We start from the raw sequence: 22,697 nt of genomic DNA, 5'->3' as shown, positions 1-22,697 counted from the left end.
CAAGGATAGTGACTGGTACCACTGAATTGATGTGTACATGGGGGTTGGTGGTGGTGGTGGAGAGGAAATAAGATGTAAGAAGATTGAAAATGTGGGGAAGGGCAGGTTCTGAAGGAAGAGTTTGAGTCATTGGAGCTCACTGAGCAGGGTGGAGAAGACTCAGTGCTGAGACACAGAGGAAGGCAGAGTATTTTTGAAAGAATGAGGGCAAGGCATTCTGCTCCACATGCATTGGAAATTCCACAGGCATCTTAAAGTATCAAGATAGTTGAACTGGAGAATCTAAAAACAACATACCAAATTATTCTTGCACCTTGCCCTAGGGAATGTGCCTGGAAAACTAAGTTACACTTTTCTGAGAGGCAGAAAAACCCACATTTATTAGCATAAGGCAAATAACCCTTTCTAAGCACTTCTGTCATTGAATTCTAATGCCACCTCAGATTTGTTATATATCCCTAGGTAAATCAGCTCCACTTTCTAAATGTGGTAAAACAGGATTTTGAACAATATGAATTTGGGAATAATATTTGATTATTCTAGATCACATTTCCTTTAAAATTTTCTAATAGCTTATTTCTTTTTAATCATTGCCTGTATTTTTGAATACATCTCAACACCCTCCATCTTCTGGATCTGGCAAGTCAACCATTGCTCATAACAGAGCAAAAGAGAAAGAAAGAAAAAAAAATATTCCAGCAAAATTAAACCACACAGAAACTAAAGCCTGATAGCATGTCATATTCTGTATTTATAGTTCCCTCCATTCTTGCAAAAAAAAAATACATTTCCATACCTCTTTTCCAGGTTCATCTAGGAACCTCTCTTCCTTTCCCCCTCCCTTCCTCCTTCCTCCCTCCTCTCTTCTCCTTCCTCTCTCCTTATTGTAATTTTTGTCTGTGTTGTTTACCTGATTTGTCTTGTTTTACTCTGCACCAGTTCATTTAAGTTTTTTCATGTTTTTCTAAATTCTTCAATGTCACTGTTTTTTAACTCAATATATTCTATCATATTCATGTACCACAATTTAGCTATCCTTCATTTGGAGTGTGTCTATTTTTTTAAAAAAATTATATAACTCTTGGCTCAAAGGAACATAACTCTGAGCATGTCACTCTTAGACTATATCTACTCCTGTATTAATTCAGTCCCGCCTGAGTAGAACACAATGAACCAGAATTCACAGAGATTAGATTCTCTTTATCTTCTAGTTGAGTGGGATAAGAAGCATACCCAGAATATTTGGGCAATCTCATCTGTCAGTAATGTATTTCACAAAGACTTGAATTTGAATGAGGAAATAGAAAGGGAAAAATCCCTGGATCTCCCCAATATTAATTGGTTATTAATAACCATTTCTCTCAGAGAGAAAAGATGTACCATTCCAACCTCTTTTCAAGTCCATAAGGGGGAAAATTAAACATGTATAGAAACTAACGGTTGTTATCATGCCTCTAACCCTAGGTTGTTATACTTAGAGATTTCAAGGAATTTACTTTCAAGTGAAATCTTGGAATCTTTCTCTTTGTTGAGTTGAAATACCTCTGTTCCCAATAGTAGAGTTCCCTTTAATTTATATTGCCTCATACTTGTCTTTTTCTGATTTTTGTTATCCCACAGACTCAGTTAAATGAGTTTATTTGTTATTTCCTTTGTGTGTTCATTATAGAACTGGCTTCTGGTGAGAAAGGGTTCAAATCTTGGATATGAAAGTTGGAGTACTCCTTTCCTCTTTCTCATTAAGAAGAGTGATCAGGGGGCCGCTAGGTGGCGTAGTGGATAAAGCACCAGCCTTGGAGTCAGGAGTACCTGGGTTCAAATCAAGTCTCAGACACTTAATAATTACCTAGCTGTGTGGCCTTGGGCAAGCCACTTAACCCCATTTGCCTTGCAAAAAAAAAAAAAGAGAAGAGTGATCAGGAGTTGAGCTGAATCTAAAATTTACTTACCTTAGAATAATAATATTTAAGGGAGCAGACAGATCTAATTCTAACCTAGTACCCTTCTCTGTCCTCTGGCCCCAGACTTCTGCTTCCCTCCCAGAAGGAATGAAAGTCTCTTTTGGAGAGAAAGAAGAGGAGATAATCTACTTCCCTGTGAACCGTTTGTAGACAAACCCGTGATGACATATGAAGCATTCATGGGCAATGCTACATCCATATGCCATGTGGCCTACATTTAAATAAAACTTTATTTAATTTTCAGGTCCAAATTCTCTTTCTCCTCTTCCTCTCCTCCCACCTTGACCAATCAAGAAAAACAAAATATCTTTTACAAACATGGATAGTCAAGCAACACAAATTTCCTGATTGGTCATGTCCAAAACAAAATATGTCTCATTTAGTCTATCGCTTCTTTATCAGGAGGTGAGTAGTCTGTTTTATTATGTGTCCTCTGGAATTGTGGTTGGTCATTATGCTGATCAAAGTTCTTAAAACTTTCAGTTATCTATCTTTATGATATTGTTGTCCTTGTATAAAATTGTTTTCCTAGTAAATAAAACAGTCCGTTTATGTTCTATAACTTAATTTTTCAGTTATTTCAGTACAAGGTAGCCTTGTTTCCAATTTTTTTGCTATCTCAAAAAGAGCTACTATATTTTTGTACTTATGGATGGTTTTGTTTTTCCAATTCTTTGTTACCTGAGCATTTCCTTTGTTTCTAGTTCTTTACCACTATATAAAAATTGCTGCTTTGGTCATTTTGGTATTTGAGGGATATTTCTTTCTAGATAAATTATTCTTTTTAAAAAAATAATCAGAATTATTGCATAAAGTTGGGCACTTATAATTATTGCTTTAATTTCCTTGATTGGTGGTGAATCCACTCTTGTTTTTGATACTGTAATTTTTTCTTCTTTCTATTGATATTTTATTTTATTTTTCCAATTACATGTTATGAAAGTTTTTCAACATTCATCCACATGCATATGCATATTTTTAAGTTATATAATTTCCTTCCTCCCATCCTTCCCAGACCCCTCCCCTCAGTGACAAATAGTCAAGTGAAAATTGTACATACATATTTGTGTTTAACATGTTTACAGAGACATTTTCAGTATAAGGAATTAGGATTAAGGGAAAAGAAAGAAAGCCATGAGAAAGGAAAGAAATACATAAGATAAATTTTTTTAAAAGTGAATGTAGTGTTCATTCAGATTCTGTAGTTTTTTTGGGAGGGTTGTTTTATTTTGTTTTTCTTCCTCTGGACGGGGATAACATTACCCTTGGATGGTCCCCTAGGACTGTCCTAGCTCTCTGAACTTCTGAGAGAAACTGCATCCACCAAGGTTGTAGATTGATTATTGTAGATCAAAATAAAATTGCCGATGAGTATTTTCTTTCCACTAACACAGATCACAGCTCCTCTATAACTTGGTTAGTCACCCTGGCATGAGCTTCATTGAACTTAATTGTTGTATCATTGGCAGCAGGCATATAATATAGGGTTCACTGCATAGTTTGAATCTTTCTTGCTCTGTTCTCAGAGCAGAACCTTCCAGAACCCACAGTTGCCTCCATATGGAATAAAAAATTATGTACTATAAAACAATTTTCAAAGATTTTGGGTCAAGTTTGAACCAATTCATTTTATATGTATGTAAAATAGAATGAGATTCAGCAGCAAACATAGACAAACTATGTGGCTTTAGAACTAATGAATTAAATTTAGTGTGTATGTATGTATATATAATATGCTATATATAAAGTGTATATTAAATACTTATATATCACCTACATAGTATTATTATTATTATTATTATTATTATTATTATTATTATTATTATTTTTAAGGTTTTTTTGTAAGGCAAACGGGGTTAAGTGGCTTGTCCAAGGCCGCACAGCTAGGTAATTATATTAAGTGTCTGAGACTGGATTTGAACCCAGGTACTTCTGACTCCAGGGCCGGTGCTTTATCCACTACGCCACCTAGCCGCCCCCATAGTATATATCTATATCTATCTATCTATCTATCTATCTATCTATCTATCTATCTATCTATCTATCTATCTATAATTTTATATATATATTATTTTCCTTTAATTACATATTAAAACAAATTTCTAAATATTTTTAAAGTTTTGAATTCCAAATTATATTTCTCCTTTCCTCTCCTCTGTCTTTCCTCCCTGAAACAGTAAGCAACCCAGTATAGTTTATTCGTGTTAATCATTTTGTACAAGAAGACTTGAAAAAAAAAACAGAATGAAAGAAAGTGAAAAACAGAGACAAATTAGGTGAAGTGACTTGATCAGGGTCACCCAGCTGGTGTCTGAGGCTGAATTTGAACTTAGAAAGGTGACTTTTTCTGGCTCTGTCCTCTATACACAATTCAATCTAGCCACCTTTGAAAACACTAAAATACTTTAAAAGTGACATCATGATTTAAAAAAAATCTTAATTTGGAACATAATAAACATCAAATAAAATGAACATTTTCAAATACATAGTAGAAGAGAGTAAGAGGATTGTGTGCAGTAATGTTATATTTGTCACAGCTTGCTTTTTTTTTTAAGTATCTAAATTCATCCTTCTAGTTTTCAAAGCTGTTCTGCTTGTCTGGACCTCTTTTTGACTTTTCCCTCTCTTCTCTGCATGTTTTGAAAATATGCTGCAAAGATGTTTTCTTTCTTTTTTTTTCTACCTTATCTCTCTCCCCTCCCTTGGTGCTTCCACTATTGATAAAAAAGAATAAAAAAAAATTCTTGTAATAATCAAAACAAATTCCCACATTGGCTATATCTGAAAATATACATCTTACTCTGCATCTTGAGGTCATCACCTCTCTTGTCACCCTCTGGGATCTTGCGTAGTAATGGAATTTGATCAGTGGTCTCAAATCTCTCAAAGTTCGTTCTCCTCATACTATTATTATATAAATGGTTGTCCTGATTCACTCTAAGAGCTGTTAAGTAATCTAGAACTTCCCTCTCCAATCTGAGCCCCTTTATAGACCAGTTCCGGGAACCTTTCCATCCTTGATCTGGTGGATGCAGAAGCTCAACTTAGCCAACCTCACCCTCGTGGGTGTTTCTTTCCCAACAGGCAAGGAAGGTGAGAAGGCAAAATGAAGGCTGGGGCGTCTGGGGAGAGTGGAGCCAATGCAGCAGGACCTGTGGTGGTGGGGTCAGTTTCCAGGAGCGACATTGCCACTTCCAGAGGTATTAAAAATTCTGATTAAGTTTTCAAAATCAGTCTCATTAATAAACTGTGACATCTGAGACAGATTATTTATTGGTTCCCTGGTTCGCCTATTAGGATTATGAAGCAAGAGGCTAGAGAAGAAAAGTAGATCTCAGTTTATGCTCGAGGAGATTGTGTAAATTGATTTTTTGCAAATCATATCATCTTTTTCTTCCAACATCTTCAATTTAATAGATACTTGGTTGATAGTTTTCTCTGCCCCTAGCCTTCTTTGTCAAGTACAGATGCTCCCCAGTTCATGCAACACTTATTATGCTAGGTGCTAAAGGGGATATAAAAGAAATAACCATACTTTGTGTAGCTCTTTGTTGTTGTTCAGTCGTTTTTCAGTCTTGTGTGTCTCTTTCTGACCCCATTTGGGGTTTTCATGGCAGGGATACTGGAGTACTTTGCCATTTCCTTCTCCAGCTCATTTTACAGATGAGGAAACTGAGGCAAACAGAGTGAAGTGACTTAGCCAGGGTCACACAGTTAATTGGGTATCTGGGGCCAGATTTGAACACAAGAAATGGGTCTTCCTAACTTCAGACCCAGCATGCTATCTGCTGTGCCGCTTAGCTGCCTATATCATTCTTTTTTTAAAAAAATTTATTTAAGATGATGAGGTTAAGTGACTTGCCCAAGGTCACACAGCTAGGTAATTATTAAGTGTCTAAAGTCAAGTTTGAACTCAGATCCTTCTACCTCAGGGCCCGTGCTCTATTCACTAAGCCACCTAGCTGCCCCCCATATAGTTCTTTAAACATGAGGAAACTAAGGCAAGCAGGGTTAAATGACTTGGCCAGGATCACACAACTCATAAGTATCTGAGGCCAGTTTTGATCACAGGTCTTCTTAACCTTGGTCCAGTATTCCATTCACTGCATCACATAATTGCCTTTCAAAAAAAATGATACATATTTTGTATTTTTGTATTTGTGCCTGAGAAAAATTAATATTCTGTTATACTGTAATACATCTTTTTTTTTGGCTTATTTTGTCAGATTCCACTTCTCAAGGGCAGGAAGTTTCTAAAGTAATGTGTGATTTAGTAATGTGATTCCAGCCCCCGAGGCATCTGCTATTAACCAGTGAGGGCTGGGCCCCTCAAAAGTGGGCCCCTTAATTCTGTTTCCTGAGCTTGGCCCTCCCCAGGGGGTTTGTCCCTTAGTTGGAGGGGACCTAGTCCATAAGGAGATGAAGCTGGGGAAGTCCTGATTGGGATGGTTTTTCCAGCCAAGTTCACTAGAGGCTATTGAAGCGTCGAGGGGGTATACTTGCTGCCACATTCCAAGGTTAGCCAACTTTCCCTAGCAGCAAATTAATTCTTTCACATGAGAATTGAGGGGTGGGGGTGGGGGGGAAGGGGAGAGGAAGTGGGATCTGAAGTATTAGGGAGGAACTGAAAATTATCAAACCCACCTCTTCATTAAAATGTCCACTAATTAGGATTGCCTTGTCTTTGCCAGGGGAGATTGAAATGATGTATGTCAGGTCAATCAGAAGGCATACCCAGGCTTTAAAAGCCCTATTGGTCCTCCCCCTGGGGCTTTGGTATAAATGGAGGCAGGCTGGAGATTCCTTTCTTAGGAATGCCCTATTAATAAACTTATCTTGTGTGGAAATTGCTTCAATTTATACTTTTGTTAAACTTCACTCTTGATATGTCTTTGATTGAAGAAGACCTGGCTTCAAACCCTGAGAACCTGGCCAAGGAAATGGCTTGCTTTTTGGCCAACTCTTTAAGTCTACATAATGCTGCTCAGTGCCATCAGTAGAAGAAGCTTCCTCCCCAGAAGTTCCCTAGCAATGAAGTCACAGGCCCAGACACTTTTTTTAAAAAGTCTCTTTTATTCCAATGAGCAGACACCAAGTCTTTTGTGGATGATTCTTTCATGTGTCCCCATATCTCTGGATACAGCTCTGTGCTCACCCCCAAAACACCAACTTTCTGATAGACTTCAGGAGAGAGAGGTAATATTTGGTTCCCTTGAAAAAAAAGAGTCAGAATTTCAGAATCTGGCTGCCGGGTTGTGGGGAAAGGTTTGGCTAGACATTTAAAAAAAAAAAAAATATATATATATATATATATACTTTTGTTTTCATTTAATATTTTATTTTCCATCAGTTACATGTAAGAAAAATTCTTAACCCAGTTCTTTTAGAAAATTTTTGAGTTCCACATTCTTCCCCTCCCTCCCTCTTCCAATGTTGAAAAGAAAGCAATTTGATATAGTGTTATACATGTGCAGTCATGCAAAATATGTTTCCATGCTTTTTCTAGGCATATACATATATGCATGATATGTATTTTGTAAGGCTATGGAGTTAAGTGCCTTGCCTAGGGTCATACAACTAAGTAATTATTAAGAGTTTGAGATTGAATTTGAACTCAGGTCCTCCTTACTCCAGGGCCAGTGCTCCATCCACTATATCACTTAGATGCCCCCTGGCTAGGTATATTTAAAAAAAAAAGGGGAGGAAGGAGACTGGACCTGTGATTTCATTAGTCTAGGGAACTCCCAAGTAAGGGAATTTTATCTACCAATGCAGGTAGCACCTTCTCTGCACTTTATGATTTTAGAAAATAACCCTCAGAAGTAGAATGACTTATCCAGGGACAAACAAGTGTTTTGGGCTCTAAAGTCAACTTTCTATCATCCAGTCCTCAGTCTCTAAATATAAATATAAAATATCACATGAATATATTATATATACCTATACATGTATAGTATATAAATGTATACTTATAAATATGTGTGTGTGTGTTTGTATTTATTTAATGCTTTAAAAAATCATTACTTCTCAATTACTCTTGGAATCAGTGCTTCAGAAAACTTAGACCATCTGTCTTGTTTTTACAGAAGAGTTAGTTGAGACTCAGGAAGGTTAAGTGATTTGTCCAAGGTGATAAAGGTAGTAAGTATCAGAGGTGAGAGTTGAGCCCAGGTTCTTTGGTTCAAGAGCTTCTACTTCTTAATGCTCACTCCCCCATTCCTTTCCCTATAAACTTGCCCTTAAGGGCAGCTAGGTGGCGCAGTGGATAGAGCACCAGCCCTGGAGTCAGGAGTACCTGGGTTCAAATTCGGCCTCAGGCACTTAATAATTACCTAGCTGTGTGGCCTTGGGCAAGCCACTTGACCCCAATTGCCTTGGGAAAAAAAAAAAACAACTCGCCCTTACAATGAAGAGGAATATTGGGGTGGGGGGAGGAAATAACCAAAACATTGCTGGCTAGCAGATTATGGCTACACAAAGTAGGTCAGAGACAATCTCCTAGATCCATGGATGTGAGGAAGTGCAGGAGGATTTCTTGGGAAATGGGCTGGGTGGGAAGATAGAGAGATAACCATATCCTCGTGTGGGCTTGTCTCTCAGGAGAGATGGAGGCTCCAGCTGTATTGGACCCACCCGGAATTATCGTATATGCAACACAGAGGTAAGATGCTCTGGGAGCCACATTTCTTCTCTCCTTTATTAAGAAGCGTTATCTCCTTTATATGACCTCCCATCATCATCAGAGAAGTATTGTTTGAATCTCCCTGTCCTCCCTTCCTATTGGAGACCCTACAAAGGCCAGGGTCAGGCCTCTGCTAGGGGCAACTAGAGGCTCTTTTAGTTTTTGCTGGGAGCTTGGGGAAAAGGGGGAATGAATTCATTACTAGATCTCTCAGACCCATCTGTTGGTTTGTGGGCCCTTGCTCGCAGTCATCATTGCTGAGCTTTGAGACAATATCTTGATGAAGATTTTGATTTCTCTGTGCACCCTCACCCCACCAGCTTTTCTCCTGAGGAACTTCCAAGTTTTTACAAGATAGGGGCAAAAGGAATCCTCTGAAGGAAGATTCTACAGGAGGAGTGGCTTTCCATTTTATTCGGTGCTTGTTAAATTTAGAACAATTTTTTTAAAAAGCAAACAAAAAATCCCCAAATCTAAAGATTGAATTTGGCAGTTCATACTCCCTATTGTGGTATTATCTCTACTATATTCTTTAGTTTCCTAAACTGATGGATAAGAAATCACTTCTGAGAGAAACTTCTGTATTTTGGAAGAAACTACAGTTATCCTTTCCACATCTTGGGGGTTTAGGGACATGGCACCCTTCTGATCTAGAAAATCCATATAAAATGTTTTGGCCCTCCCTTTGTATCAGAGAAGTCTGCATTTTTTCTTTTTCTTTTATGGAGTGTTAATAGTATCTTATTGTAAAATTTGGATTGATATTATATTGTAATATTCATATATTTTATGCATTTCTGAGTTTCTGACCTTTTTCTGTGTCATCTGCAGTTCCCCCAAAATTCCTGTTTTATTTCTTATTCCAACTCATGATACATGGAAAACTTAATGGGGAAAGTTAAAATGTGAAAGGGATAACTGTATTTCATATCCCCAGTGCTTCACACAGAGCTGACATTTTAGTACATGCTTGTGGATTTGAACTTGACTGGATTTTCCCTTCTGCCCCTCACCTCCTGGGGACAGTGGAGCATCCTATAATGTTCTGCTCTCGTCCTCTCCCCTGCAGAGCTGTCCTCAGGGAGCCCGGGACTTCCGAGCAGAGCAGTGTGCAGAATTTGATGGGAAGGAATTCCAAGGAAAGAGATACAAGTGGTTTCCATATTATGGAGGTAAGAATTAGGATGGAGGGCACCATTCTTTATGGGTTTCCTTGGGAGACTCTGGGACTCTTGTACTTCACAGCTTTGTGCCTTAGGAAGTTTGCTAGTCTGCTTTGGAAACTTCCTCCTTAACCAATGGGAAGACTCTGTGACTTGGGCTATAGGACATCTCCTAATATTAGAGACCCATGGAGGAAGGAGAAACTCCCACACCAATATAATCCCCCATATAAAGGGAGGAGAATTTTTGCTATTTCTGAAGGACTTTGAAAATAGAGCTGAGGGAGGCAGCTAGGTGGTGCAGTGGCTAGAGCTCTGGGCCTGGAGTTAGGAAGACTCATTTTTCTGAGTTCAAATCCAGCCTCAGACACTTAGTAGTTGTTTGACCCTCCCCTATTGGCTTCAGTTTTCCTCATTTGTAAAATGAGCTGGAGAAGGAAATGGCAAACCACTCCAGTATCTTTGCCAAGAAAACCCCAACCAAATGGGATCAGAAGAGTCAGACTCAGTTGAAACAACTAAACAACAAATATGCATATATATATATATGTTGGGGGCGGGGGGAAGAGGCTTGGCGGTCGCTTAGAGGGGAAACATAATCACCTTATAAGGGAATGTTACAGAACTCGGCCCCTCATTGAGTAAGAGTTCATGGGAGGGAGGACAGAGGGGATAAAAGGGTCTGCTGAGAGGTTGGGGGGAAGAAGCGGGAATGTGATCACAGAAGAATAAAGACTCATGACCCACCTCAGGCGCTCTGTCTGGTTCTTCCCCCATCAAAGAGTGGGGGCCGGAGGTACCCCGAAGACTCACCATGCGTTGGACTGGTGAGTAAGAGGACGGACTAGCATTAAGAAGCCGGCGTTGTAAATAAAAACCCGGCAAGTGGTGCCCGGAACAGGGACCTGATTTTGCTAGGGAACGTCTGAATCCGCTGGTCGGATTCTCCAGACAGCCTCGGTCGTTTCTGACCGGGAGGAAGGAGAGGGCGTTTACTCTCAGATATTGCCTGAGGGACATATCCCTATTGTGTTGACTATGCTTTCTTTCTCTCCCCTTTCTCCTTCTGCTCTAATCACGCTCCTTGCCGTGCTGGCCTGTCTGATTGTGCCCTGCTTCCTCCTTCTCTTTTGCCGAACGGGAACTCTCCAGTTCTGCCACCTGTTAGGATTGCAGCCTCGGCTAGTAGACAGCATGGGGGGCCGGAATAGTATTCCCGCCTTTGAGCCGGAGGAAAAAGAGGCCGTTGCAGTGCAGCTTTATAAACTCTGCGCTAAGCATGGCCGTAAATTACCTATCAAGACCTGCCGTGCTTTTGTTGAGAATATCTGGAACATCTGCCCTTGGGTGCAACATAGTGGGATCCAACCAGATAAATGGAAGGTGGTAGGGCAGCAGATGGCCTCCTATAATGACACCTGCCCGGGAAAACTGACCCCCAAGGATTTTACAGTGTATAAGATAGTGGATGCAGCCCTGCATCCCCAGAAGGTGACTTTAGCACGAACAATCAGCACTCAGGTGGGTAGCTCGTTGGCGGGATCGGATTCAGAGGGCTCAGAGGAAGAGGGAAGGCCACTCCCTCCCCTGTATCCGTGGGAGGAACTTAGAAGAAACAATGGGGGAACAAGGGGCCCCCAGGGAGAAGATTCAGGGCCGGAAGTTTCCGAGCGCGGGAAGGGAGGGGTGCAAACAGCCCTCAGGGGTGGCAGGAAGAGGAGCGTGAGTAGGTGGGACCGGGAGGCTGCTGACGAGGAGGGAGAAGTCCGCGCTGATTGGACAGCTGCCGCGCCCCAGGCTTGGCGGCCCAGCCAGGAAACAGAGGCAAAAAATCCCCCGTGTTCCTTGTCCGCCCTTCAGAGATCCCCTCAAGGGCTCCGCCCATCCGGCCTACTTGCCACCAGTGCCTCCATAGCAATAGAGAAAGGGGAGGAGGTGGACTGGGATGACTGGGGCCTCTACCCGGTATTTACGGACCCCCTTACCGGAGCCCGAGACTACCGCCCTGTCCCTTTTAAGATGCTTAAGGAACTTAAGGAGGCCGTGACTAAATACGGCCCAAGCTCCCCTTATGTAAAAAGACTGATGCAAAACCTCTTTGCTACGCACCCTTGGACCCCTGCTGACTTTGACGAAATTGCAGCCGCTTGCCTAGATGCCTCCTTATATTTAGCTTTTAAGGCTCAGGCCCGCAGAGAGGCCTCTAAGCTGGCAAAATCCCGGGGTTATACTCCCCTGGATTTAGCCATTGACCTCCTGTGTGGAACTGGAGCCTATACTGACCCTGCTGTTCAGGCCCAGTATGGCCAGTTTGAGCTAGAGACTGTTAAAGAAACACATGTTGCAGCTTGGGATAAGATTGGAGCCATGAAAGGGGGGAGAGCCACACAGAAGTTGGTTGGGCTGAAGCAGAGAGCAGATCAGACACCCCTCTCATTTGTGAACGAGGTTAAAGAGACAGTGACTCGTATAATGGGAGACACCCCGGGATCTGATCTACTTATGAGACAATTGATTAAAGAGGGTCTTCGCCCCAAAGGGATCGCAGCCATTAGCAGCCTTCCCCCTGACGCTTCATTAGAAGGAATTGTTGACAAATTGCTGGACATGCCCAGCGAGGATTCAATTCAGGCCTTAGTGACTGCCATGGAGAACCGGGAGGATAGCCTCCTGACCACCCTTCACGGTATGCAGGTGAGACCCACCTGTTTTGGGTGCGGAAAGCCAGGGCACCTCAAAGCACAGTGCAGGCAGCGGCCCCCCTCCACTTCAGTTCCGACCTGTTATTCCTGTGGAAAGCCAGGTCACATAGCCAGGTTCTGCCGATCCAAAGGGAAGTCGGGAAAAGGGAAAGGGAGGGGCCCGGCCGCGGGGCCCCCCCCCGTGCTCGAAGACAGCGGCCCCATTACTGTGACTATCCCCGTGAGGGTTGACTATAGAGAAGGGACACAGCAGAGAGAGATCGGGCCTTGGGAAACCTCGATGATTCCCATTGAGCTAAATATTTTCCCAGCGCTCATCACAGGGGCTGAGAGATGTGTGGACTTAGTCACCCATACCCAGGTCATTTTTGGTCCCGGAAGTCCCACATCCGTAAGGGTCACAAACCCCCACCCCTTTCCCACCTTGGTAAAACAGGGCCAAGAGGTAGGAAAGGCGCTGCCCTTGCGGACCCCTCCCGCTCATGTGAACTGGGTCCACCCGGTCAGCTCTGGGCGACCACTGTTAACCGTCACGGTGGAAAATCAGAAGCTCGAAGGGATAATTGACACTGGAGCCGATTGCTCTGTCATAAATAGGGGACAGTGGAGGCACGAGTGGCCACTCCTACAGAGCCCTCAAGCAGTGACGGGGGTGGGGGGCAATAGATCTGCCATGAAAGCAGCACACGCCCTACGGTGGTCAGCTTTGGAAGAATCTGGACTCTTCACCCCACTGTGCCTACCCGACCTCCCTTATGCATTATGGGGTAGAGATATCTTGAGCCAGCTTAACCTGACACTTGCCACCCCTGATAGCCTGCGGGGAAATTAATTGGGGCCACTCTAGAGATGAGCTTTTCCCCCAGAATAACATGGATTAATAAGAAACCTATTTGGGTTGAGCAGTGGCCCCTGACAAAAGAAAAGCTCATCGCCCTCACAGACATAGTAATGACCCTCCTGCACGAGAACAAAGTGGAACCGTCCCTTAGCCCGTATAACTCCCCCGTCTTTGTCATAAAAAAGAAAGGGGGGAGTTGGAGAATGTTGATTGATCTTCGGGCAGTAAATGCCAACATGGTACCCATGGGTACCCTCCAACCTGGTCTCCCTATGCCCACTGCAGTCCCGCAAGGGTGGACTATTATAGTGATTGATGTTAAAGACTGCTTCTATAGCATTCCCCTCCACCCGGAGGACAAAGAAAAATTTGCCTTTTCCCTCCCCGCGATCAATTTCCAAGCCCCCAGTAAACGTTATCAGTTCACCGTCCTACCGCAAGGAATGGCCAATAGCCCCACCCTGTGCCAGCTTTACATGGATACTCTGCTACATCCTATCTTTTTAAACAGAAAGGGGGAGTTGGCAGGTCACTGACCCATTCAGACCTGTCTCAGGTACTATTTACCATGAATTTCCTACAAGTCAGGGATGACGGCACTACAGCCGCCCAGAGATTTTTCTCCCCAAAAGGACATGCTAAGAAAGAACCAACGCTCCTGCCCTCTCCCACCAAGGCCCTACCAGGCTCTAAAGTCATGTGGAGAGATGAAGAGGGAGGTTGGCATGGCCCTGTAACGGTAAAGAACAGAAGACAGGGCCACCTGTCATTTCATCCCGAGGATAAGATAGAAGAGCCAGAAAGATGGCTCCCTGTTTACAAGATAAGAGACCTTGATTAATGCCCAACCCTACGGGGTGAGAGGAATTTCTTTCTTTTTCAGGCCTTCTGATCATCGTAGGGATCCTTGGAGGTGCTCCATCTGAAGGAAATCCGACATGGGGAATACTCCGAGTTATTCCCTCTCCCCTTCCGGTAGCACGGACCAATACATCAATGGGGCTCCCTTCTGCCTCGGTGGGGCCCCTCATGTGTGGCCACAGGGGAAAACATCGAGGATCCCATACCATGGAGGGATTGCCAGATGGCGGGAGGATACCCCCTTGAGGGTGAACAAGGACGCTGATTCTGGGAATCACCCTACTTGTTGTCTGTTTCTGCCGCCTAGCTAGGCGACAGAGGGGCTATATGCTTCTTACTCAGAAAGCCTTCATGGCCATGGAGACGGAGGAGGATCCCCAAGTCTGGCTAACCGCCATGCATGACATGTGACACCTAGGGGTAAGACGAGGTAAACCCCAAGACGGGCAACTTCTCCTGACCCAGCCACCTAAGACGGGCAAGGTCCTGGGTTGAAGGAGATGACCTAAGACAGGGTTCCTCGCCCCCGGCGGATCCCCAAGTCTGGCTAGCCGCCATGCATGACATGTGACACCTAGGGGTAAGACGAGGTAATCCCCAAGACGGGCAACTTCTCCTCACCCAGCCACCTAAGACAGGCCCTGAGGGTGTCGGGCGCCTAGGACGGGCAAGGTCCTGGGTTGAAGGAGATGACCTAAGACAGGGTTCCTCGCCCCCGGCTATCAGAGGCCAGTAGAAATGACACCGCTTAAGGCTAACCTCAGCACCGCTTAAGGTCACACCAAGTGATAACCTTGTAAAACAGAAAGGGGGAGATGTTGGGGGCGGGGGGAAGAGGCTTGGCGGTCGCTTAGAGGGGAAACATAATCACCTTATAAGGGAATGTTACAGAACTCGGCCCCTCATTGAGTAAGAGTTCATGGGAGGGAGGACAGAGGGGATAAAAGGGTCTGCTGAGAGGTTGGGGGGAAGAAGCGGGAATGTGATCACAGAAGAATAAAGACTCATGACCCACCTCAGGCGCTCTGTCTGGTTCTTCCCCCATCAAAGAGTGGGGGCCGGAGGTACCCCGAAGACTCACCATGCGTTGGACTGGTGAGTAAGAGGACGGACTAGCATTAAGAAGCCGGCGTTGTAAATAAAAACCCGGCATATATATATATATATATTCATAGAGCTTTATGTTTATTTTATCATTTGAGTCTCACGGCAGACCCCCGAAATAGATAGTGTATGTTATTATGTCCATTTTATAGATTAACTGAAACTCAGTATCTAATCACCATTCAGTTCTCTTAACTCCAGATTCATGACTTTTTCCCCTATTATACTTCTAAATAACTGTTTAAGAGCAATCATGTGCTCTTCAAGATGTCCTCACTGCTTTGAAAAGTCCTGAATTCCTCAGTCCCCTTTTATCAAGGGAGGGAAGGCAGGGGAGGATCATGGTGGAGAGAGGAAGGAAGATGGGGAAAGTTTGTTGAGGTCTTTATTTGATAAGTTCTTATTTACTCAACATGGCTTGGGATCAGATGGTCTAACTGATGGAATATTAAAGCATTGTCACATTTTAGTATTTACTTTTAGGGTAACTACAAGGACAGACTATTTGATTTTTGAGCAGGAAAAGAAAACCCTCTTCTTTTGGGATTTCATCTTCATCCCTCTTCTCTTCCCCAGCTGCCAACAAGTGTGAGCTGAACTGCATTCCCAAGGGGGAGAACTTCTACTACAGACACAAGGAGGCAGTGGTGGATGGGACCCCCTGTGAGCCAGGCAAGCTCAATGTCTGTGTGCAGGGGACATGTCAGGTGAGCCATTGGCCTGTCTTCTCTCTACTTATCCTTTTTTTAACTTTATTTTTAAAAAAATTTTAGTTAATATTTTATTTTTTCCAATTATATGTAAAGATAGTTTTCAGCATTCATTTTAGTAAGATTTTGAGTTCCACTTTTTTTCTGCCTTCTTCCCCCTCCTCAAGACAGTAAGCAATTTGATATAGATAATACATGTAAAATCATGTGAAACATATTTCTATATTACTCATGTTGGAAAAGACCACTTTGCATGGTTCCTACTGAGGGCTAAGATGTGTCTCTCCAAGATGACCAATTTCTATTTAATTGTCAAATTCTGTGACCTTTATAGAGTCCTCTAACTTGTTCTTTAGCTTTTGACACAGCTAATCTCCATCTCCTCTTCTAGATGCTGTCCTACCCAATTTTTTTTTTTTGCAAGGCAATGGGGTTAAGTGACTTGTCTAAGGTCTCACAGTTAGGTAATTATTAAATATCTAAGGTGGGATTTGAACTCAGTTTCCTCTGACTCCAGGGCTGGTGCTCTATCTACTGCGCCAACCTAGCTGCCCTCTCCCTAAGTTTTTATGACAATCCTTTCTCTTGGTTCTCTTCTTACCTGTTTGATTATTCTTCCTCAGCTTCCTTTGCTGGATCAACATCCTTGTCACACTTCCTATACATGAATGTATATATCCCAAGACTGTCATAAGTCCTCTTCAGTCCCTCTCTTTCTCTCTCCTTCCTCCTTTTCCCTCTCCCCTTTCTTCCTTTCTCCCTCTCTTCTCTCCCCTCCCTTTCCCCCTCCCCCTCCTATCCTCTCCCCTTTCCCTTTGCATCTTTTCTCTCTTCCATTCCTCCTTTTTCCTTCCTTTCCCTCTCCCTCTTCTCCGTATGCCCTTCTTCTCTTCCTTCTTCTTTTCTCCCCCCTCTTTCCCCCTTCTCTCTTTCTTTCCCTCCCCTTTCCTCTCCTTCATCTCTTTTCTCCTCTCTTCCCTTTCTTCCTTTCTTCTCTTCCCTCCTCTCTCACATTACAAGCTTACATAGATTGAGCTGTCATTTCTATCATAGGATTCCCAGGTATGTATACATTTCCAACCCCAGCCTCTTTCCTGAGCTTCAGTTCCACACATCTCCAGTTGATTGTCTCACGGACATCACAAACTTGTCATGTCCAAAACAGCTTATTGTCTTTTCCCCAAACCTTCCCCCCTTACCAACTTCCCTATTTATGTTGAGAACTCCACATTTCTTCCAGTTGTCCAAATTTGCAATTTCAGTATTACCTAATATTCTTCTATCTCCCTAGCTTTTTATATTCCATAAATTGTCAAATCTTGTCAGTTTTGCCTTCACAATCCACATTGCATTCATTCCCTTCACCATAACCACCACTGTGATTCAGACCCTCTCACTTCTTGCCCAGACTATTTCAACAGACTAATTGGTGTCCCTCCCTCAAGTCACTCCCCTTTCCAATCCATCCTCAACATAGTTGAGCTTAAAAATTGATATTCCTAAATCACAGGCCTGAGCATGTCACTACCCTGCTCAGGGACTTTAATTGACTTCTTGTCTCTAAGATAAAATATGAATTCCTCTTATTGGCTTTTAAAGCTTTTCACCATCTGGCCCCAGCTATCTTTTTACAAAAAAATTTTAATTAAAATTAATTCTATTTCCCTCTCATGTCCCTCTCCAAAATTTTTTAATAAACGTTAACAAATGACAGTCCAAGACTTATTGCTCATTGCTGTCTGTACACACTCTACATTTCAAACAAGTTGACCTTTTTGTTGTTCCCTCCACATGTCTTTCCTTCTCTCCATCTTGGGACCATCTATCCCCCATGCCTGGACCAAGTTCCTTTTCACCTCTGCCTAAGGGAATCCATGGCTTCTTTCAGGGTTTGGGTCAGTGCCATCTCCTACTAGAAGTCCACCCTGATTTCTCTCAGATTCTATTATCCTCCTCTAAGAAATTATTTTTTATTTGTAGTAACTTTCTTTGTTTAATTTCTGTATACATATTATTTTCCCCCAATAGATTCAGGGACTATTTAATTTTTGTCTTTGGAGTCCTCAGTGTCTGGTATGAGGCTTGACACATATTAAGCCCTTAATAAATGGGGCAGTGGATCTTCCAAATCAGATGGGGAAGATTGCCATGATGTTACCCAAGAGGCAGCACTCCAGGGAGATTCAGGGTACTGTTGAGGTGATTCCATGAACAACCAGGCAATTTCTTAATTGCTTTACTCAAGAGGTCTATCCAGGTATAACCTGCCCATTGAGATGGAGGCAAGTAGAATAACCTTCCACTATGGCCCTTGACTGACAAAACTGTAAGTCAGAGTCTTGGAATACCAGGCTTCTGGGAGAAGAAAGAGCTCCATGACTCCATCATCTATCATATGTGAACATCTCTTTTCCCCTTAATTTCTTAGTCTCCTTTGTTTAGTCTGATCCTTAACGAGATTGGTCTGTTCCCTCTCCCACCTTCTTCTCTTGCATCTGGGCCTAGGCAGGCTGTTGGCTGTGACCACATGCTTTATTCAACTAAGAAAGAAGACAAGTGTCTACAGTGTGGGGGTGACGGCCGGTCCTGCTATCCAGTCAAAGGCACTTTTGATGCTAATGACCTCACCAAAGGTAGGAGACCCAGAATTGGAATTGGGAAGAAGGAGTTTAAGTATGCTCTGTCTCTCTGATCATGAGTTGTCTTTTCCTAAATCCTGGTTTCTACTCATGGGTTCCCAAATGTTTACTTCATGTTTGATCAAAGCTCTAGGTCTGGTGCCTTTCCTCCTGGATTTCTCTTTAGGCCCCAATACCTTGGTTCACCACTTCTCTCTTGGGTAGGCTGCATTACTATTGGGGGGTCATCCCCACAATAGGCCCACTGCCTGTATCTTCTCTTTGTGGTCTCTGGGCAGGTTACATTCTCTGTGCTTAGAGAAGGTTGGAGTTTTCTCAAGGATAGCCTCTGAACTCTAACTAAAGCTTCATGATGGTTCCATTAAAGAACAAAGACACACATTTAATTATACACTTAATGACAATTGTTTAGTTGTGCCTCACTCTTGGTGACCCAGTGGATCATAGCAGGCCAACACTCTTCATGTGATTTTCTTGGCAAAGATACTAAGTGCTTTGCCATTTCCTTCTCTGGTAGATTAAAACAAACAGAAATTAAATGGCTTGCCCAGAGTTACACAGCTAGTAAGGTCAAATTTGAACTCAGGTCTCCCTGTTTCCAGGTTCTACTCACTGAGTCATCTAGCTGCCATTCATTTAATAGTCATTAATAAATGTGAATATATTAATACATAAAGAACAGAAAAGAGAAGTGAATATGAAATCATTAAGCTACCACATACAGCTATTCTTTTGAGTCAATTGGGGTTAGCTAATTTGTTTAGAATCAGCATGACTAGTAAGTACTGAGACCAGATCTGAGCTCAAGACCAGATCCTTGGGCTAGTGTTCTATCTGTACCACTTTGCTATCCCCGTACAGCTTTTTTTTTTTTTAAAAAGAGTACATATTAACTTTAACAGTGGTACTGACACTGCCTTTTTAGTTAGTGTCACCTCCTGAATTTCCCTCACTGCTCTGTGTATTTTTTTAGTTTAATTTCCTTTTCATTTTAAACTCTATTTCCTTTTCCTCTTAACTCTACCCACTTTTCTCCTACCTCCCTATCCCCGCAAATAAAAAAGGCAGAGTTAAACAAACACCTGCATTGGCCATACCTTCCAAATTGTTGTCTGAATCTAGATCCTAAATCTATCCTTTCTCTGTCAGGAGATGGGTAGAATGTCTCATCATATGCCCTCTGGAATCATGATTAGTTATTGACTTGTTCAGAATTCTTATATCTTTCAAAATTGTTTGTCTTACTAATGCTTTTATTATATAAAATTATTATTGTTGTTCCATTCAATTTACATCTCTGCTAAAAATTTTATTTTATTTAATTTTTTAAACTGACGTTTTATTTTTTCCCAAGTGCATGTAAAAACAATTTTTAACATTGTCTTTTTAAAAAAATTTGAGTTCCAAATTCTCTCCCTCCCTCCTTCCCCACTTCCTGAGATAGTAAGCAATTTGAAACATTTGCAAACATGTAAAACATATTGCCATCATGTTGTGGAAGAACCCCCCCCAAACAACATAAAAAATGCAGAAAGAACAAAACAGTATGCTTCAATCTGCATTAAGACTCCATCAGTTCTTTTTCTGGATGAGGACAGCATTTTCCATCATGAGTCTTTTGGAATAGTCTTGGATCATTGTATTGTTGAGAATAGTTAAGTCAGAGTTGATTACACAACTCAACTGTCTCACTCTCCAAGAAGTTATTTTGTATTCATTTTTGATTGTGTTAATTTATCCTTGAACACATTTCCTCTAGTAGAATGTAAATGAATTTTTGGTCTTTTTAATCTCCAATGCCTAACATAAAACTTTCTACTTAAAATCTACTTAATAAACGATTCTTGAATTGTTTAATGAATGGATGGATTGGTTCCTGATTGTCTATATCATGAAAATGTGACATTCAGAACTGGGTGCAAAAGGGGCATGACCCAGAAAATTCTTTTTTTTTTTTTAAGGTTTTTGCAAGGCAAACTGGGTTAAGTGGCTTGCCCAAGGCCACACAGCTAGGTAATTATTAAGTGTCTGAGACCGGTTTTGAACCCCGGTACTCCTGACTCCAGGGCCGGTGCTTTATCCACTATGCCAACTAGCTGCCCCAACCCAGAAAATTCTTAGAGTGTCAGATACTGAGTTTGGGCTGTGTGTCTCTAGGGGTCTTGGTCAGCTATCCAATGAACAATTGAACATGCGTGTATAGACCTGGACATTTATTAAGCATCTACAAAGAATGAAGAGCCAGAATACAGAAAAAGGAAAAAAATAGTTTTTGCCCTTGAGAAGCTCACAATGTGTGTGTGTGTGTGTGTGTGTGTGTGTGTCTATGTGTATGTGTTTGAAAAGGGTTTGTAAACTTGAATATAATATACAAATACAATTTATTATCATCCTCTATTACAAGAAGAAACAGCATAATAAAGTTAACAAAATATGCATGAACAATTTAACAGTGTCTCAAGGTAATAACACATTCAAGATTAAGTAACACCTCTGCAGAAATCAGGGAAAGGAGAAAGAAAGAAATAATCAAAACGTTCCATTTAGGGAAAAAAATATTATCACAACCATATTTAAAAACAAGTCCATGCATTGCAAAATGCAAATGAATCAAAACATCCTGGCACATATCCCAAAGCCCACTAGATCTGCAAGCTAAGATTTATGGGTGCTCGTAGTCTGATGGGGGAAACAACATGCTAATGACTATATACAAATAAGCTCTATAAAGAATAGTAGGACATAATTGAGAGATCTTGAAAAGCTTCCTGCAGAAGGTAGAATTTTAACCAGGACTTGAAAGCCAGGGAAGACAGAAGGTGGAGATGAGGAGGGAGAGAATTCTAGGAATGGGGGGTGGCCAGTGAAAATGCCCAGAGGTGGGAGACAGAGCATCTTGTTCTAGGAAAAGCAAAGATGCCAGTGTCACCGGATCAAACAGTAAATGGTGGGGGTTGGAGGGGTTGGGTGAAGAGTTGGGGAATGTAATCTATAAAAAGCCTGGAAAGATAGGAGGATTTTGGGGGTGAGTGTTAGGGAGGGGACAGAGCATTACTGTGTCTAGGAATTCAACATTACTTGCCTCATGATAGTTCTGTCTCCCTCAGGTTACAACCAGATTTTGGTCATTCCTGCAGGAGCCACCAGCATCCATATTGCAGAAGTCACAGCCAGCAGGAATTTCCTGGGTATGAACTAACAGGTCCAATAGATGATCTTCTCCTGTTACTTCCCAAGTCTAATCTCCCAAGAGAGAATCTAGCTACAGGAGCAAATCCTGGTCCAGGATCCCCAGAGTACATACATTGCATACCTAGGTTGTGGGACTGGGGAGGAGAGGAGGCATAATCAGAGCTGCAAGATAGCAGCTCCTCTCTCTCTAACCCTGCATGGAACTTTTCTGGACATTTCCTTTTTCATCTTTCTTATTTCCTCTCCTCGCCCCACAGCAGTGAAGAATGTACGAGGAGAATACTACCTGAATGGCCACTGGACAATTGAGTTTGGCCGAGCCCTGCCAGTGGCCAGCACCATCCTTCAGTATGAACGAGGTTCTGAGGGGGACCTGGCTCCTGAACGCCTACAAGCCAGGGGGCCCACTACTGAGCCCCTGATCATCGAGGTAAGTGGAGTCTCTGGAAATAACTGGTTCTCTCTGCCACTTACCTATAATCTACTGAAGTATAAATAATGCTTGGTTTGTAAAGAGGCTAATGTCTACTCTGAGAATGGGGAGGGCTTCATTAGGGTTTGCTGTGACAACAGGGGTTCACATGGGAGCATACATTCATCCCTTGGGATATGTCCTGGGGAAGCAGTCATGTTCACCTGGGCAGAGATCCTTAACCCAAGCTTGGTTTTAAAAGACATTTTAATAATTGTATTTCACTATAATTGTGTTCTTTGTATTCCTATGCATTAAAAATTATTATGAGAAAGTGTCTATGGGCTTCACCAGACACAAAAAAATTTCCTTGATCTAGGAGACCTTGTTGCAAGAATTGACCCCCTGACCTCTATGTCAAAAGGGAGAG

General features: G+C 42.2%; 1 protein-coding gene across 1 annotated transcript in view; it reads left to right on the top strand.

Annotated features, from left to right (window-relative positions):
* Nucleotides 1-22,697, top strand: part of PAPLN (papilin, proteoglycan like sulfated glycoprotein) — an 84,030-nt gene that overhangs the window by 11,792 nt on the left and 49,541 nt on the right. Inside the window, exons 3-9 of the mRNA XM_074235778.1 lie at nt 5,046-5,161; nt 8,562-8,622; nt 9,713-9,815; nt 15,891-16,021; nt 18,534-18,657; nt 21,771-21,851; nt 22,113-22,285. Coding sequence (XP_074091879.1) covers nt 5,046-5,161; nt 8,562-8,622; nt 9,713-9,815; nt 15,891-16,021; nt 18,534-18,657; nt 21,771-21,851; nt 22,113-22,285 — 789 coding nt within the window. The remainder of the gene's footprint in view (nt 1-5,045; nt 5,162-8,561; nt 8,623-9,712; nt 9,816-15,890; nt 16,022-18,533; nt 18,658-21,770; nt 21,852-22,112; nt 22,286-22,697) is intronic.

Source organism: Macrotis lagotis, chromosome 4 (genome assembly GCF_037893015.1).
Source record: "Macrotis lagotis isolate mMagLag1 chromosome 4, bilby.v1.9.chrom.fasta, whole genome shotgun sequence".
NCBI classification, from domain to species: Eukaryota; Metazoa; Chordata; class Mammalia; order Peramelemorphia; family Peramelidae; genus Macrotis; species Macrotis lagotis.
The sequence above is the reverse complement of the archived record's forward strand: the minus strand, read 5'-3'. Positions and strand labels throughout refer to the sequence as shown.